The sequence below is a fragment of the Eublepharis macularius genome, chromosome 11, assembly GCF_028583425.1.
Source record: "Eublepharis macularius isolate TG4126 chromosome 11, MPM_Emac_v1.0, whole genome shotgun sequence".
Taxonomy (NCBI): domain Eukaryota; kingdom Metazoa; phylum Chordata; class Lepidosauria; order Squamata; family Eublepharidae; genus Eublepharis; species Eublepharis macularius.
In genome coordinates, this window is record NC_072800.1 from 31,280,013 (window position 1) to 31,307,579 (window position 27,567).

At 43.0% G+C, this 27,567-nt stretch overlaps 2 protein-coding genes across 2 annotated transcripts in view; one reads left to right on the plus strand and one right to left on the minus strand.

The window, feature by feature from the left end:
* SUSD5 (sushi domain containing 5) overlaps positions 1-3,219 on the plus strand; it is a 32,822-nt gene extending 29,603 nt beyond the window's left edge. Inside the window, exon 5 of the mRNA XM_054991979.1 lies at positions 1,489-3,219. Coding sequence (XP_054847954.1) covers positions 1,489-2,555 — 1,067 coding nt within the window. The 3' untranslated portion in view covers positions 2,556-3,219. The remainder of the gene's footprint in view (positions 1-1,488) is intronic.
* A 6,164-nt stretch (positions 3,220-9,383) lies between these two features.
* CRTAP (cartilage associated protein) lies at positions 9,384-27,500 on the minus strand. The gene is made up of 7 exons (XM_054991785.1): positions 26,903-27,500; positions 25,182-25,331; positions 21,924-22,095; positions 17,935-18,063; positions 16,899-17,044; positions 16,606-16,689; positions 9,384-12,667 (listed from the first exon to the last, which is right to left on the minus strand). Exons 1-7 carry the CDS (start codon positions 27,401-27,403, stop codon positions 12,611-12,613), a joined length of 1,239 nt encoding a protein of 412 aa, XP_054847760.1. The 5' UTR covers positions 27,404-27,500; the 3' UTR covers positions 9,384-12,610.
* Between the last annotated feature and the right edge of the window lie 67 nt (positions 27,501-27,567).

Sequence of the window (27,567 nt, forward strand, 5' to 3'; positions counted from 1 at the left end):
TCACTCAATCCTCTTCCCTACTATAGCTGCCATCTGTCCCCCTGAATAGTATATTTTGGTGGACAGAGGGAACTACACCTTCCTTTTTCATCTACAGAAAAACTGGTTGCATCCCATTATTTCAATCCTTTAAGGTAGGTTGGTGTTTTCCCCATATTGCACAGGGGGGATGATGGTGGCTTGCCTAAGACTGGCTAGAACGTTCCTGGCGCCAAGCTAGCAGCTCAGGCTCTTAACCACTATGCCACACTGGTTCATAAGTATCACTGGATTTTATCTCATTTACAAAAGAATAGGCGATGCTGTCAATTCAAGGTAACTTTTATAAAGACTAGTCTATTTCTTTGAATTCAAGAGGTAGCCCATGCATCGCTGTCAGTATTTCATTGTTATTTGCTACCTGATGGGGAAATGTAAGCAAACCGAAGTACAACAGCTCAGTTACCGTCCTCATAGTTTTTTCTTTATAGGGTAATGTGAGAAGTGGAGAAAGAACAGGTTTTCCAGCCAAGATCTCCAGAAGAAGAAGTGTTCAGTCCCCTTTCTCTCCTGTCACTACTCTCAGAGGGGAAATAATGTTTGGAGGCAGTGAACAGCACAGTGTAAAAGTGAAGCCTGTTTTTATGTCTCGTCTTTTGTTCATTGACCTCACGTATAGGCAGAGGTTTATTTATTTAGTTTGCAACTATGTCATCTACCTTTCCTCTGAGGAGCTCAGGGCCCTGCAAACAGCTTTCTCCTCTTTATTTTATCGACACAACAACCCTGTGAGGAAAGTTATGCTGGAAGAGAAGACTGGCTGAAGGTCATCCCATAAGTTTCATGGCGAACAGGGATCTGAATCCAGTCCAAGTCCAACATGCAAACCACTATACCACACTGGTTTAGGGCTGCCAACTCCATGTTGGGAAATTCCTCAAGATTTGGAGGAGTGGAGACTAGGGAGGGCTGGGACCTCAGTGAGGTACAATGCCGTAGAATCCACCCTCCAAAGCAGCTATTGTCTCCAGGGAACTTAATCTCTGTTGTCTGGAGATCAGTTGTAATTCTAGGACCCACCTGAAGGTTGGGAACCCCACACTTGTGACAATAATTCAAGTGTTTCTGTACAATTGAAAATAGGGGGCACACTAGCTCTCTTTAATATTCCTTACATACAGGGCTTTTTTCTGGGAAAAGGGGTGGTGGAACTCAGTGGGTTGCCCTCGGAGAAAATGGTCACATGGCTGGTGGCCCCGCCCCCTGATCTCCAGACAGAGGGGAGTTGAGATTGCCCTCCGCCCTCAACTCCCCTCTGTCTGGAGATCAGGGGGCGGGGCCACCAGCCATGTGACCATTTTCAAGAGGTTCCGGAACTCCGTTCCATGCGATCCTGCTGAAAAAAAGCCCTGCTTACATACCTTCTGTTTAATAATAATAATATTTTAGCTTTTAAAGCACAATGCCCAAAAAATTATTTTTGTGAAATTATTGTATTTCCTCTTCCAGATGAAACTGAGGGACATATTGATTATGAGGATAATTTCCCTGATGACCTATCTATGCCTATTGAGGAACATGAAGAAAATAATGCCAAAGAGACAGAAGACAAGGATCCCAAACCAGAGAAAACCATAGCAGATGGCACTAAGGTGCAGCTTGCTGATGGTGACAACCACATTGGATTGAAAACTATATATAATGAACAGGGCACCAAAATGATATATGATGATGATGATTTCCACATTGGGCCTATACTTGTTAACAATGGTACGGGAACAACAAAAAGTATAGTTTCTAATACAGATGAATCCTGGCTAGATGGTTACCCTGTTACTCAAGAAGCCGTGGAAGAAGGGGAGGCAGAGGACGAAGGGGATAAAATTGACAGCTCCATGGGAATGGAAGATGACATTTCCAGTGACCAATCAAACCATGTTGGCAATGGGAAAGCAGGCAGCAGCAGCCTAGAAAAAGATTTCATACCAATTGGGGCTGTTCCATCGCTGACACATGATGCTGATGGAATCAAAGGAATATCAGTAACACTCACGTCAGCAAGCGCTCCTGAAAATGTAAGTATTAGCAATGGCTCTGAGGAGATCATCAGGTATGTCCCAACCACACTGATGGGATTTGTCACTCAGGAACTGGCATCAGTGACCACAGTCACTACCTTGAACTTGGCCACACTGGAGACTTCTACAGTGCCCAGTCTCATTGACCGCATCCCATCGCCAGAGGAAGAAGGAAGGACCACCTTTCCAACACAAGCAGTCACTAATGGCATTACTGAGCCATCAGCTGATGATTTAATTGAGCGAGAAATTCTTACTGATGGACTAGGAGGAGAGCTTCTGACCACTTTTGAACCATGCGTAGGGGGAGAGTGCTCCAGCTCAGACAAAGGTGCCATGATTGCCATTGTGGTGACTGTCCTGTGCTTGCTACTGCTTGTTGCTATCTTTGCAGTATGGTGCTTTAGGAAACGGCAACAGAAGACCTCTGTTTATAAACTGAATGGGAAGGATCATACTGGGTACCGGCTACAACAGATTGAAATGCAGAAAGTCTAATCCAACAGCCTATATAACTGGGAAGAAGCGGAAAACTGAATGACAAACGGCCACTGATGTCCACCAGTTCAAAAAAACAAGAAGTCGAAACCTGTGTGTGGTTCAGCAGGGCCTGCAACTATTTGAAATCATTACATAATATATTGGTGTTGGTATTAATTTAGGTAGCTCTTTTTTATCCAATTTTTTTAAAGAGTTCAGGGCTGATTTAAAGAAGCATATTGCGTCTCTAGATAACTATATCACATGACAGATCAGCCATTGCGGATGGAGCTGCCTTATAATGTAAAGGCAATAAAGGCAAGCAGTTCACTCATCATTTGACAACCACCACCTTGAAGTATGGTACGAATTGGACAAATAGTATGGAGGAATGCACTTAACAACAAAAGTATCTGCTTCTTACATGGAACTATAAATGCATTTTTTCCTAAGCCAACTACCATTCAATGGTATGTGTGAAGAAACTCTTAACTAAAGCAGGGATAACAATTGGAGAGGACTTATTTTTGAACTATTACATTGGTCCTTTCTAAAGAAAGGCTAAATTTACACAGGTCATGTCTGATGAGGAAAAGGACTTACAGAGGGAACTATTAAGATGCACCCTACCTAGCATTGCACCCCTGACATCTACTTCAGTTAGCTGTACTGGAACATGGGCTTTTTTTCAGCTGGAACATGGTGGAACAGAGTTCTGGAACCTCTTGAAAATGGTCACATGGCTGGTGGCCCCGCCCCCTGATCTCCAGACAGAGGGGAGTTTAGATTGCTCTCGGAGGGCAATCTAAACTCCCCTCTGTCTGGAGATCAGGGGGCGGGGCCACCAGCCATGTGAACATCTTCTCCAAGGGCAACACACTGAGTTCCACCACCTCTTTTTCCAGAAAAAAAGCTCTGGCTGGAACTGTTCCATCCTTCAGTTGATAGGGAGGGAATTGCCATGGATGGGCTCATCAGAAGAATCACGGGATATTCTGATTTTTTAAACACTGTCATTTTAATGTCATTTAAGGTCAGAAAAGAAGGTGACTTTTTATATTTATGTGAAATGTGTGCACAGGAGGGCTATTAACTGAATAAAAGTCAATTGGACTTGCTGTCTATTAAGTGCGCTTAGGACTTCAGCCTTAATGACATAGTTCTGTACTAAGCTTTAGAAATAAACAACATTGTCAATAATCTTCTCAACCCTTTCATGCCCTCTAGAAGTACTCTCCTAAGGAGATAGGCCTATGCACTTTGCCTGCAAAGCTCTCAAAGATTATTTGTTCTTTTCCTAGTGACAATGCTGCTTTCCTAAAGGCGTTTGATGTCAATAACACTTGCTTTTTAAAAGCCATCTTATTTTAGAGACTGGCTGAAGTGCAAGCTTTTATTTTTAGGTTAACTCAGGGTTGGTTTGCGCCAAGCAGAGATCCAATATATTAATGTGGTGGTACCTGGTCATAAAGCTGACACACCGAGGCCACTCACAATGGCTAAACAACTATAATTTTTTCTTTGTATATCTCAGCCCTGTCACTCCTGGGCATTCACATCCACATGAATCAATAGAAATGGTTAAGATCCAATAGCATGCCACTGGGAAACACCATTGCATGTTAGTGCCACCCAAAAATATGCATTGATGCATGCACACACCATTGCATAAAGAACAAAATCTGTTACTAACTGCATGCTCTTATCTACCCTTATACCATTATAAAAAGATTTATCTTAGGCAAATTTCTAATATTAAAATGTGAACTGTTTCAGCATTATCTAAAGGTAAAAGTAAAAATGTGATATAGAATAAACATGTTTCTCAAATATCCATAACTGAAAGCAATTCTGTTATTTTCACTGGCCTTGCAAAGACCTTCCTGTTTGTAACTGACCTGGTTTCCCGTCCAGACCACCACATGTGCTCTAGGGCCCACACAGAACTCTCATGTTCACAACTTCATACATTTTAATGGAGCCAAATCTACATGACCTAATCTTCATGCAAATATGGATTTGCTTCCTCCACTGAAATGAAGGGAACAAGTAATTAATTGTTTTACTGAGTATGCTGCTCAGCAAGACAAAACAAGATCTAGAGATCAAATTAGTTTGACAATTAGGTCTAGAAGTTCTGTTTCATCCATGGAATAAAGTATGTCAGAATTAAAATGGCTGGAACCAGCTGTGGCCTACTGATATGCTATAACAATATTCTCTGTGAATCTTTACTTGGAAATTGCAAATATTTACTTAATTGGCTGAAACATGGCAACACATTAGTTACCCTTTACTGTCTATCAGTAAATGGGCCTTGGGGTGGACCTCCCATTTGAATGATCCCCTCTCCCAGTTTGTAGAGTTTAGGGGGAGATTTGGGGGTAATACATACTGGTGGATTTCTATTCTCTTAGGCCCTCAATCTAGTGCCACATGGCCTGTGTAGTGAATAGATAGTGTGGTATCTAGTACATTTGTGGTATCTAGTATGTTTTAATTCAATGGTAGAAGGACCCATGTCCAAATTCCTACTCAGCCTTAAATTTCACTGATAGGTTCTTAGATAACCACAGGGACTTGGTTTAATCTACTTCACAGGGTAGTAGGCTGATCAAAATAATATAATCCCTTGTATACATTGCTCCTTGGCTGAAGAATGGATATGATGGTAAATAAATAACATTTCTCAATCTAGCTGCCTCCAACATCCAGCGCTTCTATATAATCTCAAATCACATTCTGAACACATGGAAATACACCCAGTATTCCCTGTGAGGAAGGAAGATTGTCTCACCCATACTTTGCAGAACACCCATATAAATTTCACATAAATAAATTTGAAAACTTACTTACCTGGCAGGGGAGACACCACCATCACAAATAAATCTGAAAAAAAACATTATTAGTCCTGTACTTAGTACAAGGTGTAAGTCTCCTCTAAACTAAATGATAAGGCAAGAGATACTTGATGTTGGTTTTGACATTCTTTCTGAGAGACAATAGTGCTGTTATCTGATTGTACCCTTGGCTATACATACATCAGTTATGTTAATAATGAGCCTCATATTTTGAGGGAGTTTCTTATATTACAACTGGCAATGGGAGCCTTCTACCTGGGTGAAGCTCTGAGTTGTGATCATCATCTGCTGCTGGTATGGAACAGTACTATAGAATTAATTCAAATAGGATTTTAAGAAGTGGTTTTCTTTGGCTTCAAGATTCCAAATCATTACTACAATTCCACACTGAGTTAAAGTAATGCTCACTAAAACTTGATGTTATCGTTCACATAGGCAATGTCAAAAACATATGCAGAATTATATTACACCCATATTCATCATCCTTGTGTGGAAAACCTTTATCACGCTCCTAAAAGCTAAAGATGTACATTAGTGGAAAGCTTTGACAAAAGGGGAAGCGGCTGTGTTTGTGTTGCATGTGTATGTTTTCAATTAAAGCCAGGCAAAACCGGGAAGGAAATACCAGTCCTTCCTTGGAATCCATGTTGAAAAAGAAATCAACCAGCATTATGGCTGGATTATCAGCCAGTTCTTTTTAGACTATTTTTGTACCTGAAGCCCTTTTCCTGCAGCTGGGATCCTGTTTGCACATCTGGGTAATTACCAGATAGATACTGAATGGGAGTCATGCAGAAAGAGACCAAAACCAACTTGCCTTCAATCCCACCATTTTTCTTTCAAGTGAATCTGATCAAGTTTTAAGGGATAAGAAAGCATATGCATATTAGAGCTGGACCCCAATTAAAGAAATCTTAATTGGCTCATATAAGTTTTATTAAATAAATTGCATACATTTACAAATGAAGAAAACTTCACTGTATTCTATGTAATTCTGGTGGAGCTTTCTGCTAATGGAAAAATCTCTTTATGCCAATAGAAATTTCTGCCACCAGCATAATGGAGTCATTTATCTGTATATTTGACCTCACTCTTCTTCCAAGAAGCTCGGGGTCACATTCATGGTTCTCACTTTCATTTTGTCTTTACAGCAGTCTTGTGATGTGGGTTAGGTTAAAGAGAGAGAGACTGAGCTTCATGGTTCAGTGGGAAATCTGAACCCAGTCCCCCAGTTCCAGTCCAACACTCTAACCCTTCTACTACATTTGCTCTTATGGGATAGAACCCCTTAGTTGTAAAGAGAAAAAAAGAGTTTCTGAATTATATACATGTTACAGCCAGGGCAGTTTTATAGACCTGACAGCCGCCTGAGACCTATCATTATCAGAGACCGTCAATGTACCCCTCTCATTGTGCACATGAAGCACCATGCTTAAAATGTAATACCTGCTGGCAGGGGCATGTCGATTCATCTGCTTTTGCTAGGGCCCTGCAGGCGGGCTAGTGAAGGCAGCATCGTATGAGGCAGCTGCTCCCATTTTCTTTGCATGCTTGTTCTGGCTACTCTCCTTAAGGGGGGCATGACCAGATGCCCTACCAAGTCTGGACTGGAATGGGGCTTGCTGTATGGGTTGCTGAAGGCAGCTGTTGATGGGAGTCGTAGCTCCCTCTTTACTCTCTCCTGCCCCTGGCATCACCCTGGAAAAGCAACCCCCCATTTTCTCACAAAGGAGAGATTGCCTGTTTTAAGATGATGCTTGCAATCTACCATTTTAAAAATGAACTCTTTAATTAAAAACACGGGCTAGTCATTTTTTAAAAAAATCCTGCTGATTAATCAGGTAGAATGTCAAAATGTTTTAAATCGGTTTAGTTGATTTCAGGTTGTCCATATCATGAACGAATATTGCCAGTTCATGTTTTGGTATACACAGGCTGCCCTTTTATGGCAGCCACTATGCAGTTTTTCTCCCTGTCGAGTAATTTTTTCCAGCCATCTTTTTAGCACATATATTTAGTCTCACTTCATACATCTTGGAGGTTACAGCTCTGGTACACCAGGGTTTCAGCAGCTACTTCTACAAAACATCCAGCATTTATAGTTTTCTTGAAAATAACTTGTAAAACATTGTTTATTGCATTGTGAAGCCCAATGATCAAAGTGTTTTCTCATAAACGGCCACAAAAGTGAGATTGGCTAAAACTGGCCAACATAAATATTGCTATAAAGCATGATGATTTTAATCTAAACTCTAATATTACTATGTATACCTGAGCTAGGAAGTGGCCGCAGACAGGCTTTTTTAGAGGTGGTACCCTTGACTTTGGAATGTCCTTCTCCCCGAGGCTCACCTGGCAAACCTACTGTGTGTGGACTCTTTTAGGAGCCAGGTCAACACATTTCTTTTTATCCAGGCTTTTAACTGCAGAATTGATCTTTTTAGATTGTCCTTGCAGTCTGCTTCTAGCCTGAGGACTGTTGTTTTATGATAATAATTTCAGGCTACTAAAGGTTTTTTGCTGTTCTTATGCTCTGGCTGCATTTGCAAATGTATAGTGAAATAACTGTGTGTGTGTTTGGGGCAGGGGCAGCAGTTAAGCAGAGTCACAGACCTCCTAACTTAACAAAAGGAATGTATGCTTGGTCTTTCATTTCATAAAACACACATCTGATTTCTGTAAACATCACTGACTCTATGCAGGGAGTAGAGGTAAAAGGAGATTAAATGTAGGGAAAAAATAACTCTCTATTTTAAAGTTATCTGTTTATTTTAATGCTTTAACTCTAGGCACTGAAGACAGTTGAGATGTAGAATGCGGATTTGCTGAGTTGCGAGCTGTGATTTACAAAACTCTTTAGGTGATTTCTTGACTTAGCTTCTTTTTAAGCATGTAGCTTAAAGTCCCCCACACTAGGTCATTCAGCCCTCAAGCTACCAGAAAAATGAAGTTGCTGTTTAAAGGATGGCAGACAACCAAGAGTTCAGACAGCTGCTATGAAGGATTAGTTGTGGGTTTTTCTCACTGCCCCGCTACAAACTGCATCACAGCTCTATGTTCAAACATTATTAAACGGGAATGTTTTCTCTGGCACCATCTACTTCTCCCTACAGTTTATGTATTAATTTTTAAAAAATAGAACCTTAAGTTGCTTTGGTTTATTGCATATGTTAGACCTGACATATATTTCCATAATAATCGGCCTATCAACGGTTTGGGCTCAAAAGGAACCACTGCACAAGTTACAGAATCACTGCCTGATGGTCACACAGACCCTTCATTTTCATTATACAAAATGGTAGATGCAATTCCTCCAGCAGAATCCCTAAATGCCCTAACGGGGCAGTTGGATGTGCAGTCTAGCTTACAAAGAAATCTGCAGCAGCTCCTGCACTCTAAGCAGACACCCGTGTAAGCATGCATGGTGCTAGCAGCAACAGGCTTAAGCACTGAACTGGGTTGAAAAGCAACCTGGCATGGTTTTTCCCCTGCAATCATGAGGACAATCACTCTGTTTTTATAATATATGTGGCTCTCCCTTTGGCCTCATCCACAAATTAATCCAATGCTAGTCTGTCACTTTCACTAGCTGGAGGCCGTCTGCACACAGAAGAAAGTTTCTGCCCATGCACCCCTACCTGGATGGAGAACTGCAAACAGGTGCTGCGTGGGCAGTTGCCCTCCGCAACCTAACACTGAGGGCTACATGCATGCAGTTCTTTAAAGCTAAAATTCCTGTTACTAGGAAAAGGGACTCCTGATTTAAACAAATTTAATCTCACTGAAGACAACAAGGATCACACTGTCCTAAAGCCATTTAGTTCAGTTTGACCAGTTTGTGGCTTAGCACTCTAGCCCCACCATTCTTGCAGCCTGTGCCTTCACAACCCTTGTCGATCCTGGTACAGTCATATTTACAATGAGCAGATAAATCTCATCCATGTACTAGGACTCTCGTACTGTAGAAAAGAACCACTGGAAGAACTCTCTTTAAGGCACTTTATTGTAACACTCCATGGCACTTGCCCACATCAGATTCTGGAACAAAATATAGCACCAACCTCCCAATAAGCAAAGATTAAAATAAATGGGAAGCCATCTGTATGCCAGACAACTCAGTCCTGAGACTGAAATTAAAACTCACAAAATAAGAGACAGCCAGGAATATAACGAATAAAAATAAAATGACAGGTACAGTACCATTTCTTCTGAACAACCACACACTCAGACCATGAATGTCTTAGACTGAAATGGGAATAAATCTATAAACTTGGGAGAGATTTTCTGTGGCACTATGACCCTTAAAAGTATAGTGTTACATCATTCTACAAAAAGTAGTTTCATTATGGCGTAGCAGCTAGGATTGCCAAGTTCTTTTTCCAGAAGGGGTTTTATTCCTTTAACTGTTAGGTGATGAGCTGCAATTCAACGGGTGAAGCTACTTCCACCACTGCAGTTACACAACAGGAAAGGTTTTAACTGCTGAATTTTTGCAGCTACTAAAGATCAACCCTTGGCAATCTTAGCAGTAGGCAACAAAATATAATTGATTTACTGATACAAGGACAATAACTGGACTTCCACTGGTGTGAGAGGCAAGTCCTTAACTAACTACAGAAATCTACACACAAAAGCTGTAATTTCTGCTTAGCACATCAGGAAGTCTAAGGAAAGAAATCACAGTTGCTGTTCTTTTAACTAAAGTGTTCCTTAAAGCATAATTAATAGACAATTTCACCTTTCATAATGAAAGAACCTGTCAGTTAATAAAAGTTTGACTGACCTTTTAAAAAATTAAATTCTTTCCTAGCTTGTACATTTCAGGTATCAGAACAAAAGAAAGGGCATCTAAGACATTACTGGATCAAGCACAGCTGTAAACAGCTAAATGGCCCCAGTACATTTGAACAGACACTGTAACATGGTTTCTCTTGTATTGTTATTGTGCATGTGTGAAAAACAGAAAGGCCATTCTAAATGTGTATCAGGTTTCTGGACTGATGCCCATGCACAAAGGGTGGTTTACAGTTTGCGTTTCAACTCTCCTGTGCTTTACAATGCACGTGTGATTTCAGCCTATGCTTCCTTTTACGTGGATGGCATATTCCATTATGAAGAGCTGGAAGCCTTATCCACTGACCTATTCCTGTATTTTCTCATCTGCAGAGATCAGCAGAGTTGCATTCAGCTGTCACAAAAATCACCACAGGCATGTGCCTGGCTTGTTGGTAGGCTCATGTGCATTCTTCACTCCTCCTTGCATGGAGAATTCCAGTCAGAAATTATCTGCAGCTACCAATCATCGACAAATGGAACTGCATGGGCTAACCAGACTTCATTTTCTTCCCACAAATTGAGATTCTTATTAATTTGTGCGAAAGGGGACTGGAAGGACATGCACACAAGCACACAGTAACAAGCTGGGTGCATTCACATGTCAGTTTAATGTAGTTGAGTTCAATGATGTCAGAATGCAACTTAGACGAATCTTTCACAGTCTGGAGATAAATGTTACCCAATTATATTTGTACCCTGACCTGAATAGCTCAGGCAAGCCTGACCTTGTCAGATCTCAGAAGCTTAGCAGGTTTAGCCTTGGTTAGTAATTGGATGCAAGACCTCCAATGAAGACCAGGGTTGTAGAGGCAGGCAATGGCAGAGCACCTCTGTTAGTCTCTTGCCTTGAATACTCTAGCAGGGGTCACCATAAGTCAGCTATACCTTTAACAGCCACTTGGCCACCAGCGATCGAAAGCAAAGCATTTCACAGCATTAGTACCTGCTAATATCTACAAATCAAGCTCATGTTGATATTGATTTTTACGGATAAAAATGTCAGCAACCCTAGTGTAAAACAGAAATCAATCTCGTAAAAACTGCCCGTGCATTTAATACAATTAAAGTAAATTTACAAATGGAATGACAATAAATAAATGCTTGTATCATAACCATTAAAAGCGTAAGTCTCAACATTTGTTCTATGCTGAAGCATTTAGGCATAAAAATTTGGTTGTCTCTGTAAGAAACCTTGGCTGGCTGGTTAGCTCCTCAGAAATCACTTGCTTGTCTTGTTTTTTTAAACTGTAACTGCTTTCCAGCATTTTTTCAACAACTGCCATTGAAATAAATAGAATTTTTTAAGATGAACTGGTTATGCAGGCAAAGAATCGATTACAGGACTAGCAGGAAAATCCCCTTGTTCTGATCCTGGAAGCACAAAATCTCACCAATCTCCCACCCCTCAGGAACAGCATGGTTTGTGCTTTCCACACTGCTAGCTTCCCTTGGTGAGTGGGGATTATCTCCAGTTGGGAAAAGGCAACTAATTCCTCTCTTCTGATACCATGTCCAAATGATTTACAGAATTCATTATGGATAAGATCTGCACTATGGCTATAATATCAGAAACAGGGAATTAGAAATGAGCTTCTCCAAGACTTGCATATAATGAAAACCAATTTCCTCAGTGGATGCAGAAAATTAAATGACTGGATTTTTAAAACCCCAAATACCAACAATCCTACAATCGTATAGTCGGATTGAAAACTGTGGCCTTAGCTAAGGGTGTTAAAATGAAATGATACATAAGGGATGACCTAATTCATTTACTGGCATTGTCTAGGTACGTTGAGGTCATAAACCTGAACGTTTTCCTCCAGGGATGTCAAAGAGAGGTTAATTCTCCCAAGTAAATTTTTGCAGCTTTGAGAATCAGTTTAATTATTAAAATACATGTATCCCACCTTTCTCTAAAGACTCATGAGGACTGAGTCAAATAATGGATTTGTCAGATTAAACCAATTTGTGACAGATGAAACAGCACAGCACGCTTTAGAAAATGTACAGAGTCTGTCTCTCTCTTAGATTATAGTCTGTTTAAAAACCCTGTGCTTTACTTAAGCCGTGATGCATTTGCTGAGCAGAATGAATGGAATGAAGCTTGATGTGTTCAAAAATTTCAAGAGGGTATGTAAAAGTACTGCTATAAAGAACAAGAAAGCCCCAAGGGAGATAGGTGGTAAAAAAAAAAGAAATTGCTTGGTGTGGCATGGCGAAGAACTTGCGGGATGCTCCAGATGATGTACAAGCAAGCGTCACAAAGATCTGAGGTATTTCTAACCCCTGAGCTACGAGTGGTGACTGGGGATGCGAAGGAGCAAGGACGTAACTCACTTCTTGAAAAACTTATTTTTAATACAAGTTTTTTAAGAATCACTGCGTCCCACTGTCTAGTTCCAGAAGTTCGTCAAGATATTCTACTACTTCACCCTAGGAAAAATTACAAGAAGACAAGTTAATTCTACACAATATACCCTGAGGAACAAAAGGCAGGATATAAATGCTTTAAATAAATAAAATGGCAACTAGTTTCTGGCAAGAAGGTACACACAGATGGTTCCATACTACTTGCAGGGCAGACCCACTGGGGTCAAAGGACATTTGTGTTAACTCCTTCCAGTCTCATGAGGAGGAGGATTAAGAGGGCAGGACCTGGAACAACATGGATGAATATTTGCTGGTAGCTGCTAACAGCAAAGCCAGTTCTGAAGATTTGCTGCTGCAGGCAGCATTTTTACAGGTGAGTGAATACTAACGGAGATGAAAGCCAATTGGCTAAATGGCTGTTCTTCCATTTCCTCCAAAAGGCTTGTCAGGACCTTTGCAAAACTCCCATTTCAGGAGGACAACTATTTGTTTTGTTTTAGCTCCCTTGGAACCGTAAAGTTGTCACGTCAATAAACAGACACATTGCCAAATATTGCTTACCTTTCTGGTAAGTAAGCAGTTTGCTATAACAGAAATGGCCTTCAAAACACTGCAGACTTTAGAATACATAAATATTTGTAGAAGGAGCGATTAGACTGAAAACAATTAAATCCATTCAAACTAGCAAAAATAAATGATCACAGTTTCATTCTGTAACCTTGATTTATTTCCCTCATTATGCAAGCGTATGCAAAATTAAAAATCATCATTCCTCTTTCACTGTGCCTCTACAAATTTCATAGAAAGGAGAGGTATCCATCTCTGTACAAGCCTATACTTCATAAGATGCGTTTGTGTCTCCCTATTAGAGATGCTATTTTCCCAAAAGCAATTATTGTTTTTACTGGACCAACCATATCATTGATCACATCCTTTTTTAAGTTTGGCACAAAGAGTGAGAACTAAAGTGGAACGAGATTGTTTTGGTAACATCTAGTATTGCAAGCATTTAGTGGTTGTAACTAGGGATGTGCAGCCCGAAAAGATTCGGGTTTCCTGCTTCAGGTTTACCTGAAGTGGGAAAACATTTCGGAAATACTATTAATTCCGAAGTGGCAAGCTGCTTTGGAATTATGGTATTTTACTCGCTTGGGTATGCTCTGTAAATATTCAGAGCATACTGAAGTGAGGGGGGGCAACCCTTCCACCCCCACCTCCCACCCCCTTGGGGCAACCCCTGCACCCCCACCCGCTTAACTGGCCGGAGGGAGAGCAGGAGGGTCATCAGCTGGGTGGTGGGTTGCCGCTGCTACTGTGGCGGCGGCAGCACAAGGATGCAACGGCCTGGAACCAGGCAGCTCCACTGCTGCTACACCGCCTCCTGAGCCTGCAGGGCGGTGGGGAAGGCTGGAGCTGCCTCCTCTGGCCCTTCCTGCCCCTCAAATGGCTGCGGCACCGTGGCAGCCATTTGAGGGGCAGGAAGGGCTGAAGGAGGCGGATAAAGCCCCTCCTACCCCTCAAATGGCAGCTGTGGCGCCACAGCAATTTGGGGGGCAGGAAGGGCTTTCTCTGCCTCCTCCGCTGCTCTGCGGCCCCGCAGGCAGCGGGGAGGGCCAGAGCCACCGTTACCACCGACAAGGTAAGTCGGGGTGGGTGGGGCTGGGGGGCTGGGGTGATGTTTAAAGGGCCCTGCTGCTGCTTGCAGGCAGCGGTGGGGCCCTTTAAACTCAGCTCTGAAGCTTTCTGAAACATTACAAATGCTTCGGAAAGCTTTGATTAGGAAAACCTGAATCTTTACGGATCTGGTCCGATTTGGGCATTTTTTAAAAAAATCGGATTCCCGAACCGCACGTGCCTAGTTGTAACTAGAGATGGGCACGAACCAGGAAGAAGACAGTTAGTTGTGGTTCGCTATGTTTCACGAACCGGCATGAAATTGCCTGATTCGTTAGGTTCTTGAATACATCACTTCCGGGGCAGCAGAAGGTCTGCAGAAAGCCCCCACCCCGTTGCCTAGGAAATTGATTTATTAATGCCAGGCTGTCTGCAGTGACAAACCGAAAATGAACCAAATGAACTGGCCTAAAAATTGTCGCGGTTCGTCAGAAATGCCCTCCGACGAAGAATTAGTTCATGAACCAAAAAACAGCCCAGTTCCTGATGAACTTTGGTTTGTATTTTGGGTTGTGCCCACCTCTAGTTATAACTTTCTGAAGTTTTCTTCTATCTACCTACAATGTTTAGGCAAACTTGCCTATGTTGGGTCTATACATTTCCTTGCCTGTGGTAGTTAACTGAGTGACGAGAAGATGCATGACATGATAATAAGAGTTGGATAATAGGGCTGGATCCAACTGGCTCTTCTACTTGTAAAAAAGGACAACCAAAAGAGTGTATGTTGGTCTGCATTTGCAAAAGCTATGAGGGACAGCGGCTGTAAAATGGAAGGGAATTGGGAGAGATTGACTGAAAAAGCTGACTGGCTCCAACTCATAAAGGGGAAAGAACTTGACATAGTGCTGCAGATTTCAATGGAAGGTCTGTGTCAAGCATAAAGTTTAGTTCTACCCTGTGCTATTTTTGACGTATGTGTAGTGAAGGCAAAAACATACTGGGACCTATGCTCTGGTAACAGGTTCTCCTTACTCTCTTCATTTCTTCATCATATCTATTATGGTCCTGTATCAACGTCTATGTGGAAATGCCACAACATGGTGGTGGAACAAAGCCCACTTCTTCATTAAAAGACTGCTATTATTTTCCTATTAGCATTTTCATGATGTGGCATCATCATCCCTTCACTGAGAACACAGAACCAAAATGGGAAAAGTAATTTGCAACCACTCAGCAAACACCGTGTAAGTGTCAATTCTGCAGAAAGAACCCCTTCTCAACATATACTTACTAGATTTCTTGGTGGCCTGCAGACTCACAGCATAATCTTTAGCAGACTTCACCCTTCTAAATCCTTTGACTTCAATGGACTTTAGAAGGGTGTAACTCTGCTTATGACTGCACTGTAAAACACCTGATGTTGTGTGTATATTTAGACTTTCCAGCAAGTAGCTGTGTGCCCTCAGCTCCCCTTCTCTTCAACAGGAGTAGCAGGTGTTAGCATCTATCTAGTAAAAATATATTGCCGAATATTACTATATTTATGAAAAGCTCAGGAGCTTGTGAAAAACGAGGAGTGACCATGAAAGGACTATAAAGGCACTATTATCTTGCATAAGTATGAAAGAGCACCCTCACGTGGCTATGCATTTTTAAATAGCAATCCAATCAGAACTAGAGAAATAAAGCACTTAGGTACACGATATGAAAAAAGAGATTGGATGCTGAGAATGTTAAAAGTTAAAATTGTTGAAAGTTAAAAATGGAACCATTCTTGAAACCCTACGTTTTATTACACCTCCTCGAATGCTTTAATAACACCTAGGAGTACTGAGAGAGTAAAAGGAAAGTATTATGAGTTAGGTATAAGGAGAATGAGTAGTACAGGAGTGGAAGTGGCAAGATCTAATGGACAGGGGCAACTAGCAAGAGGTCTTACAAAAATCTTATGAATAACTGGACAACTACACTCATTTTTATAACATACTAAGCATTGCCAAGAAAAAAAAGAAATGAAATGTTATAGGGTACAAGGTATAGGTTACAAGGATCAGATCAGGAGTGGTTTCTGCTCCTTTGCACAATCCATTTGTAAATTTTTTCATTTCTGATGTAAAAAATTAGAAATTATGCATCAAGTTAACTAAAACGTAGGGCTAGCACCTTGTTTTCTGGCCTGTATTTGTTCCTTTAATAGCAGCTTGACAAAAATATAGTGAGAAAATACAAAAGTTTAACTTGCTGAATTTTTGCATGTCAGACTGTGATTAAAAACATAAAAGTAGGACCACGGGTAGAATGGGGGAGAGAAATGGCAACCCTACTAGAACATCAACATTTCAATTTTTTCCCCTTAAAAGCCAGTGGCACTGTTCCACTATACTTACTTCATCATCATCCATTACGTATTCTTTAGCAAATTCATACATTTCCTTTTGGAGTGTTGTGATGTTGTGATACTGAACTGCTTCCTAGAAGGACAATAACAAAGCGCTGGGTCAGATCAATAAGATAACACTGCCTCAAACTTCATAGTTCAACCAACTTTCAACAGGCATGAGATGTGATGTACTACCCCTGAATCACTTCCAGCACAGTGCAGGGCTGAGTGTGTTAGTGCCTCCTGTGGAACAACATCCTCTTGTTGCTACAGACTGCAACAATCCATCTTTTCACTTACAGATCTAGGCTGGAAGTCTTCATCTGTCAGTCCCCATTTGTCTTTATGATACTGGTAATAGACTAGATTCTGTTTCATCACTTCATCTTTCTGATCAAAGAGCATGTAACTTGCAACGCAAGGTGCTGCATTCTTCAAATCGTTCACTGAATTGATATAGAACAAAACAAAAGTCAACCTTTCAAGAGAATTTTACTGAGAAGCTATTACTTAAACAATCAGAATGCAGATGTCCTGCTAGGGATATGGGTATGTGTTGTGTATTGCAAGTACCTACGTCTGTATTTCTAAATTCTAATTTTGAAAATCTTACAGCACTACAAAATAGGTTTTATAGACAGGTCTCAAAACCAGGATGCAGGGAAATGTCTTCTTTTTCCTTCTCTCCATCCTTCCACCCTCCCATACCATGGTAACATCAACATTTCTATATATGCAAGTCAATGAGTGGGATCCACATTAAATTCTCCATCAGTGGAATGGAACTTTCCTGCCTCTCCCCTCCCACTGACCTCCCCAAAATCCTGCTCCTATGGGAGAGGGACCCTGAGGAATGACACAAGGGGGTCAGCAGCAGGAAGGGGGGAATCAGTGAAAACTGCCAGTTTAGTCTGGATCCAACCCAGTGTTACGGATCTGCAGGAATATCTGCTCAGAGAATACTGATTACCATTGATTGGGCTATTGTGGATAAAACTCTGTGCAGAAGAAATGAAAAATTCTTTTCCACACAGAAAACTTAAGAGCTTTTCTGCACAATCAGAAGCAGATTTACAAATGATAGTGAGCCAGGATGGTAAAAGAGATCTATTAGATCCAGTATTTTAAGGTTTCTGCGCAGAGGTTGGGAAGCTGTTCAATTTATCATCCTAATGCCAGGAACCAGCTCAGCTAGGAGGTAAAACCAGGATTTTCTTTGCTAGTGAAATGAAACGTTTTATATACACTAAACATAGATCAAACGGATACATTAAAAGCGATGTTACAAAGATAAACACAATCCCATTTCAGTTTCGAGGCAACACCCTTTACTTACACTTGTAATAGGCAAACTGCAAGTAATGATACATGGTTGCCACAAATTTCTCCACCATGTAGCCTCCTATCACAGGTGTCAGATCAGTTTCACACTTCAGTTTGCATTCTAGAACTTGTATATAATGATCTGAAAACAACAGCAACAGACAGCCATTTCTTTAATTCAGATTACAGGCTAACACTTCTACTCTGTATAAACCAATCTGCAGAATTTCAAAACTATTTGGCTCTTGAATAGCTAAAGAGACAGTGATGATAGCAATAAAGCATTTCAATCGATTGCTGTGCATTGTTCCCCAGTAAAATTACTCTTGATTGTAGCGCCATCTTTAGGTAAAAATTGTTAGAGATTTCTTAGACAAGAATGCTAACCATTTATAATCATGGTGTGTTTATTACAATAGTACAATATTTAGATTTATTACTTAAATTGTTGGCATTTCATGGTTTTGTTTAGCAGTTTTCCTACATCCAGAGAAATATAAGGAATATTCCTAACTGCATGTTAGGGGCAAATGAAGATAACGAAGCCCTAACACAGTTTTTTAAAAAATAGGTTAAGCTGGAAGTAGAAGCAGCAGTGGGGAAGGGGCGCTTAATCATTTCCCAACCTCCTGTTTTTCCACTCCAAATCGCTCCCCGTGTGTCTTCCCTCTGCAAAGCTCAGAACGCACATTTACCTGCATCCTGTTGGGGGAAACCTTCTGGAGCAGGATAATCTGTTGCAGTGTCTGGGAATCTAAAGGACTTTTTTTTGCTCAAAATCTCCTCTCTGAAGTAATAGATCCAGAGGAGTAAGCCATGTTATCCTGTAGTTAAAAAATATTAAAGGGTCCAGTAGCACCTTTAAGACTAACCAACTTATTTGTAGCCTAAGCTTTTGAGAACCACATCTCTCTTTGTCAGATGCATGCTGTTGGTTCTCGAAAGCTTAGGCTACAAATAAGTTGGTTAGTCTTAAAGGTGCTTCTGGACTCTTTACTATTGCTAAAGTAATTTTTCTTTTTAAAGAATGCTGACATTGGGGCTGCATCTCACATAATTAGGTATGAAGGCAATTGGAACTATTGTTTAAATATCACTTTATTTCTCGGTTTGGCAAACTTTTATGTATTATGAAACTGATGAGAATATAGTGAAAGTTTTGCATTGCACAGTTATGTTCTGATTTCATAGGTTAGTCTCCTGTGTGAGCAACTTCTTCTGAACTCAGATTTCCAAACATTACAATCTTCCCCCTTGTGGCTGTTTGCTAGCATTGCATGGTACCTCGCAGTTTAAACAAAGAACTTGGGCCGGGGGGGGGGGGGGGAGTAGACAGAAAGAGCTGAAAAACTGCATGGCCATCAAAAAACACAAGATGTACAGAGTATTTATTTGGAATCATTATGCCTTAAACATTGTTATTGCATCAATTCCCTTTTGGAGCCATGTTTGAAATACCATTCACAGCTCTGGTCATCCCATCTCAAAAAGAGTATCGGTGAAAAGTGGAAAAAGTGCAGTAAAGGGCAATCAAAATGATCATGGGGCTGGGATGCCTTCCCTTTGAGCCAATGCTAAAACACCTGGAGCATTTTAATCTAGGGAAAAAAGACAACTGAATTATGCAGGGTGTAGAGAGGGTACATACCTGGCCTGGATAGCCCAGGTGAGCCTGATCTCTTCGTATCTCTGAAGCTAAGTAGGGTCGACCTTGCTTAGTAACTGGATGGGAGAACTCCAGCAAAGACCAGGGTTGCAGAGGCAGGCAATGGCAAACCAACTCTGTTAGTCTCTTGCCATGAAAACCCCATCAGGGGTTGCCGTAAGTCAGCTATGACTCGAGGGCACTCCCCACCACCAGAGAGGGTAGACAGAGAGAAACCTTTCTCACTTGGAGAAAGGTATGTTGTTGGATGGATTTTTCTTCCTATTGCATCAGCAACATTTCAGCTTCCTGTCCTTACCAGTGAGAAACACACACACACCCCTCCGGTTCACGTATTGACTTGTGTTCTCACTTAAATTTTAAATACTATTGATGTAACTGTCATGTGAAAAACATGTGAAAAAGAAATATTCGAATTCTTACCAAGCAGCCTTTGTTACCTTTTAAACAATGCTAGAACAAGGTATCATGCTATGAAACAGAATACAATAAATGCAAAAGGAAGCACTGATTCACTCAACACGTAGCTGACTTGTAGACATCACTCTCAAAAGATGTGATGGCCACTGGCTTAGATAGATCTAAAAAGGGGACTGGGCAGATTTTATGAAGGATAGGTCTATTAAAAAGCTATTAATCATGACTGCTGAATGGGACCTCCACCATTCTGTCTTGTGATTGGTTGATTCCACACACGTTGGATAATGCACATTCAATGCACTTTAGCTATCGTTTGGAAGTGGATTTTTTGTTTCAAACTCGAAAAATTTAGTTCCAAATGATCTCTAAAGAGGATTGGAAGTGCATTATCCAACGTGTGCGGAATCAGCCATTGTCAGATGCTGGGAGTAGAAAGCAGGCGAGGGCTATTGGCAGCTGGCCCTGCTTATGGGTTTCCCTGTGACACCTGACTGGCCACTGTTGGGAAAGAGGGTGGAGTAGGTAGACCACTGGTCTGATCCAGCAGTAGTACATTCTTTCGTGCTGCCTTATTAATGGAAGCCTAAACTCTAAAATGCTTGCTTTACCCACATCTCCTTAGTTTGTTTTTTGCAGAATCAATCTATCTGTGTGACTATTTAGGCAGCCTACATCTGTGTCAGCAGAAGACACCTCCTCCTCCTGCTTTTTTAAAACGCCAAGCCTGATTAAGAATGCTGAAGAACTAAAAGATTGCATACTGTTTTATGTTATTTTGGCTGATCCTAGAATCAGGGGGTGGTCCTGGATGCTTCCTTGTCTATGGAGGCACAGGTTGCAGCGGTTGTTAGATCCTCTTTCTTCTATCTAAGAGAGGCTCGACAACTTGTCCCCTACCTATCAACCCATGACCTCACAACAGTGATCCAGGCAACGGTCACCTCCAGATTAGACTACTGCAACTCACTCTACGCAGGGCTTCCCTTGGGCTTGATCTGGAAACTGCAGCTGGTTCAGAATGCAGCTGCACGGGTGGTTGCCGGAGCACCAGTTATGGCTCATGTAACACCTATCCTCCGTCAGCTGCACTGGTTACCGGTTGAGTACCGGGTCCGGTTCAAGGTTTTGGTGCTGACCTATAAAGCCCTATGCGGACTGGGCCCAGCATACCTTCGGGACCGCCTCTCCCCATATGTTCCCCGGAGGTCGCTTCGATCAGCCACTAAGAACTTGCTGATGGTCCCTGGCCCCAGGGAGGTCCGCCTGGCCTCTACCAGAGCCAGGGCCTTCTCAGTTCTGGCTCCGACCTGGTGGAACTCTCTGTCTGAGGAAACTAAGGCCCGGCAGGATTTGTTATCTTTCCACTGGGCCTGCAAGACGGAGATGTTCCACCGGGCATTTGGTGGGGGCTAGGCTGTCCTCTCGCTGGCCATACCACTGGAGACCCTCCACCACCCATGCAGGACAATGCTGCATTTTAATATTTAATATTCTACACCCACCAATTTTAATGGTTTTTTATACGATGTTTTAATGTTTTTATAATGTTTTTACTGTTTTTAATTTGTTGTCAAACCGCCCTGAGCCCGTCTGACGGGGAGGGCGGCCTAAAAATGCAAATAAATAAATAAATAAATAAATAAATAAATAAATAAATAAATAAATAAATAAATAAATAAATAAATAAATAAATGATGTAGCAGGAGTTTGGTTTTGACCAATACAGCTAACGTGCAACCTCTGGCACTGCCAAGTATACTAAGATCTCTTACAACCCTTCCCTGCCTGCACCCCTGACAACCAGTGTTTCCAGAAAGGAAATCCAAAAATAGCACATATTAAACAGGAGTGTTTCAGGAAACACTTCTTTTAGAGACAACCTCCCCACACACACACTTTAAGATACGACCACCCACCTGCTATGGACAGATAGAACTCTTTAAAATCTGTGATCTCCCGTGAGACTTCACAGGCGGCTAAGCACTCATCGTAGGCTTTGAGGAAATCGGGAAGTGCCAACTCCATATCTGTTATGGAAGTCCTCCAGTTTTCTCCATTGTATGCCCTCACTGCCCTGATAAAGAGAGTCTGAGAAAAACAGAAGAAATCATACATCATGGGTACTACATTCACTCAGTAGATGCTCATTTATTTGAACAGTCTCACTAAAGGCTGTGCTCCGCAGAATAAATTTAATGCATATAAGCCACTCTGATACAGAGAACTGCATGAATCCAGTGTGTGACAGACCTGTTTATTACATATCCATGTGGCAGAAAACTAGTGTCGCTTGCAACTATCTGTAAATGCAGAAAAACAGACACATGCAACTCAGAACATGTGACATATTGCACATAAGATTCATTTAAGGAAGTGATTTCCACAGAAGAAATTATGTGAAACAGCCCTCAATATTTATCATTCTACAGTCTCCCCCTTTTTCACTTAGATTAAAATGTCAGTCACTTTGATATGTCAATACCATGAAGAGGAACATACCTAGATAAACGAAACAAAGCTAATGAATACTGGGGAATTAGAATCCATTTTGGACAGAATATTTTAGCTGAACAAATCAGCATGCAAAACTGAAAGAACACTGCACCCCTATGAAGTTGGAATGTTCTTTTACACAACACTCTAAAGTTATTTGAGGCTCCTTAGTCTTGTTTGCTGTCTTGCATATTGAAACAGAAGAGTTACACTTGAAAATATTGTGACTAATGGCAGCTGCTGCTGCAAGAAGGCTCAGATAATCAGACATTTGAAAATACGCTGCATAACTTCAGTTGTGTGCAGTTCTATCCTTAGTAATGTCAACTGGAAAAAGCAGGATCATTAGAGGCAGCAATCCAAAAAACACTTTCCCTTAGTAAGCCCTATTGAATAGACCTGAGTAGGATTCTGAGTAGACCTGATTTAGGATCATCTTACTATATACTGTAATTGAGTAAGCGTATTTCATACAACTCACTTTATACCCTGGTGCACCACCAGAGGGCGCTGCCATGAAGGGAAGCCTAGGCAAGGCACCGTGTCCCTCCAGAAAACGTGCCATGGTGGGAAGCCCAGGCCGGGAGCAGGATGGGAGCAGGTGGCAATGCCCACCTCCCACCTTCACCCAGCTGGTATTAGGAGTGAGGCAGGTGGCAATGCCCACCACCCAACTTAACCCAGCTGATATTAGGAGTGGAGCAGGTGGCAATGCACACCTTCACCCAGCTGGTATTAGGAAGTGGAGCAGGTGGCAATGTCCACCCCATCTTAACACAGCTGGTATTAGGAGCAGAGCAGGTGGCAATGCCCACCCCCTGCCTTCACCCAGCTGGTATTAGGAAGTGGAGCAGGAGGCAATGCCCACCCCACCTAAACACAGCTAGTATTAGGAGTGGAGAAGGTGGCAATGCCCTTTCCCCACCTTAACCCAGGTGGTATTAGGAGTGGAGCAGGTGGCAATGCCCACCCCTGCCTTAACCCAGCTGGTATTAGTGGCAGAGCAGGTGGCAATGCTCTAACCCCCACCTTAACACAGCTGGTATTAGGAGCAGAGCAGGTGGCAATGCCACCCCCGACCTTAACCCAGCTGGTATTAGGAGTGGAGCACTTGGCAATGCCCACCCCCCCTTCACTCGGCTGAGATCAGAAGCAGAGCAGGTGGCTTTGCCCACCCACTGCCTTAACCCAGCAAGTATTAGGAGCGAAGCAAGTGGCAATGCCCATCCCCACCTTAACCCAGTTGGGATCAGGAGCAGATCAGATGGCAATGCCTGCTCTCCTTCACCCAACTTGGATCAGGAGTGCAGCAGGTGACACTGCCCCCCCTTGCCTTAACCCAGCTGGTATTAGGAGCAGAGAAGGTGGCAATGCCCACCCCCACCTTAACCGAGCTGGTATTAGGAGTAGAGCAGGTGGCAATGCCCTCCCGTGCCTTAACCCAGCTGGTATTAGTGGCGGAGCAGGTGGCAATGCCCACCCCCATGCCATCACCCATTTGTGATCAGGAGTGGAGCAGGTGGCAATGCCCACCTCGTGCCTTCACCTGGCTGATATCAGGCGCAGAGCAGGAGGCAATGCCCTGCTTCCCTTTACTCAGCCAGGATAAGGAGCAGAGCAGGTGGCAATGCCCGCCCTCCTCAACTTACCAGAATAAGCCACTAAGCAGGCGGCAATGCCCACCTTGTCTTTACCCTGCTGGAGTCAGGAGCCAAGCATGCAGCAATGCCTGCCCTCCCCTTCAACTTGCCAGAATCAGGAGCAGATCAGGTGGCAATGCCCGTAACCCCTTCACCCAACTGGGATCAGGAGCAGAGCAGGTAGTAAAGCCCACTGCCCATCTTCACCTGTCAGGATCAGGCACAGAGCAGGAGGTAATGCCTGTTCCTCCCTTCACCCAGCAGGGAGAAGGTGGCAATGCCCACCCCCCTTCACCCACCTAGGATCAGGCTCGGAGAAGGTGGCAATGCCTGCCCCCCTTCACCCAGCTGTAGTCAGGTACAGAACAGGAGGCAATGCCCCCCTTTATCCAGCATGTATCATGCATGGAGCAGGTAGCAAACCCCACCACCCCTTCACATGGCCAAGATCAGGCAGATTAGGCACAGAGCCAATGACCATGCCCACCCCCTCCTTCAACAGCTGGAATCAGTGACAGAGGAGGAGTGAATGCCCGCCCGCCCGCCCTCCCCTTTCTAGAGCCTGTTGTATTTTTCCCCCCACAATGGGCTTTGTTGCTAGTACTTTTATAAGTACATGCTAATGCAGGAGATCAGAGGTGGTGTGCTGAAAAATAAGATGGCAAAAGAAGGATGGTGAATGAGGAGACACTGGCTTATTTGGGATACTACTTAAAATAGCAGGATTGGGACCACTCCCTGCACTAGTATTGCATGCAACAAGACTTATCGTGCAATCCTGAAAATACTTTCCTGGGAGTAAACCCCTGAGTTAGACTTCAATGGGATGCAGAATAGACCTGCATAGGATTGCCCTATTAGGCCCAGTCAAGCATGGTTAGGACTAGATTGTAAGAAATAATAGCAAGTGAGATGTGACAGCAATGACAAGATAAATTTAATGTATCAAAAACAACTTTTGTGGGTTTGGGTGTTTGTGCATTGGGGGGAGTCTTCAAAATATAGACAGTCAAGAGAATATGTGTAGGAAAGGAAACATACCTCATATGATTTTGTTTCTAAATCTTTAATATAATCCTCAGCATCAGGCATGCTTTTGTAATATGCCATATTTCTTTTCATCATCTCATCATCTGGATGCTTCAGAAGAAATGTATGAGCCGCTGCAATTGCTTTTGGAAAGTTATTTGCCTAGCCAGAAAGGATTAACAGTATACATTAGAATATCCCTTTTTAAAGGACATTTAAATGTTATCAGCTTTCCCCTCCTTCTAGAGTAGTTTTCACAGGGCAATTCTAAGAACACGTTACTAATTGAATAGACCTGACTAGGATTCTGAGTAAACCTTCTTACCTGGCATTGCTTTCTCAGAAGGCCTCACTCATAGCAGAATAAAATTCCCAAATGGCAAGATGTACAAACCACATTTATTTTCCAGCCTTCCTAAACTCCAAGGAATGTAGGGATTAGAGTGCTGGATTCGAATCTGGGAGACCCAAGTTCAAATCCCTAGGTGACCATGGGCCAGTCATACACTGGCCAGCCACACACTTTTGGCCTAACCTACCTCACAGGATTGTTGTGAGGATAAAATAGAGGCGAGGAGAACGATGTAAACCACTTTCGGATCCCCATGGGGGAGAAAGGTGGGGCATAAATGAATAAACAGGCAGTAGGCTCAAGAAAATGAAGCTAGTGACAAGATCATTATATTTATTTATTTATTTAATTTGATTTATACCCCGCCCTCCCCACTGATGGGCTCAGGGCGGCTATGAGTTATAGGACAGGAAAACAGCATGAGCATTAGATGGGTGCAAAAAGACACTGCATTGTCCTGAAAATAATAAGCAATATATGTAAAAAATCAATTGACCATAAACAAGCTCCAGAAAAGATAGCCATCACACCTGCCATGCTACATGATAAACAATCAGAAGGCCACGTGAAGGCAGACACGGATTAAGGTCCCCTCCATTATGGAGATGCCGCAAACAGGCCCAATGACACTTGCTGGGACCTGTCCTGGAATTCTTAAAGACTCAAAATCTTTGTCTTAACATGGAGCGTAAGACAGACAGCATTGTTTTCATAAAACAGGAACCCCAGCAGCACCTTAAAGACGAACACAATTGATGCTAACATAGACTTTCATGTGTTAGAGTTCGCTTCATCACTTTCCGCAAACTATGCAAAACTGAATTATTCAGGAGGGCTTTTTATTCAGATTATAGAGCTGTGTCTTAAGAAATAGTCCAGAGAGATGCCTTGGTAAGGGGCAGGGACTATAGACTATGCTACTGGGTACTGTCTGCTGATGTAGATATGCTCCTACTGGCTAGTTTCCATGTTGCTAATCGATGTCATACTAATAGATGTCAATTAGTTACACTTTGTTTCAGAAAGGTTTCATCTCTGTTTTGGCTTTATGCTTGTTTTCAAATTTTCTGCTACCCTACCCTGTTGTATCAGTTCACTGAATGTCCTAACTGGAGATCATACTGTATTTTGCTCAGTGTAACTATCCTAGCTGTTGATTATATTGCATTCAATTGCACTGCGTAACCAGCCTTGGGTCTCAGTGAGAAAGGCAGACTAAGAATACATTTTGTTCGTCTGTAAGGAGGGCCCTGACTCCTGTTTCCTTCTCGACACTGGTTCAAATCGCCAGGGCAAAGAAGAAGCGGGACCCGCAAACACAGGCGGTGGCAGCGCTTGCAGGGGCTACACGAAGGCCCCGAGCTGCCGAGCGCAGCCTTACCTTGAAATAGGCGAACTGGAGGAACTTGTAGGGCTCGCGGCGCTGGAATTCCTCGAGCACCTCCCGGCTGGGCTGGGACTGGCGGAACGCCGGCAGCCCCTGCTTGCAGCGCTTGAGGCACTGCGCTCGGCGCAGGAGGTCCCCGAAGAAGCGCAGCTCCTGGAAGCCCTCGAAGCGGTCGGGCGGCAGAAGAAGCCCCTGCTCTTCGGCGCCAGCCGCCGCCGCCTCCTCCTCCTCCTCCATGCGGACGGCGCTGCAGTTGAGGTGGCAGAAGGCCTCGCTGTCCCGCAGGAGGCGGTGGAGCCTGAGGCTCACCTCCAAGTAGCTGACGCTCTCGGCCCAGTTCTCGTTGCTGTACTGGTCCAGGCCGTAGCGGTAGGCGGACTCCAGGGGCATCAGCTCGTCCCGCGGGAAGCTCCTGAAGCTGTAGCGCTCGTACTGAGCCCGCGCCGAGGCCAGGAGCAGGCAGAAGGCGGCCCAGAGCAGCCGGCGCCTCCACATCCTCCCTGGCTCGGCGCGCCACAGGACGCGGCGTCGACAAAAAGGAGAGAGAGAAAAAGTTCCGAGGCGCTCCGGCCAACTCTGAGGGGCGGGCGGGGACACGGGCGGATCGACGGGCGAGGAGAGCCCTCCTCCTCCTCCTCCAGTTGCTGCCAGGGGGCGGT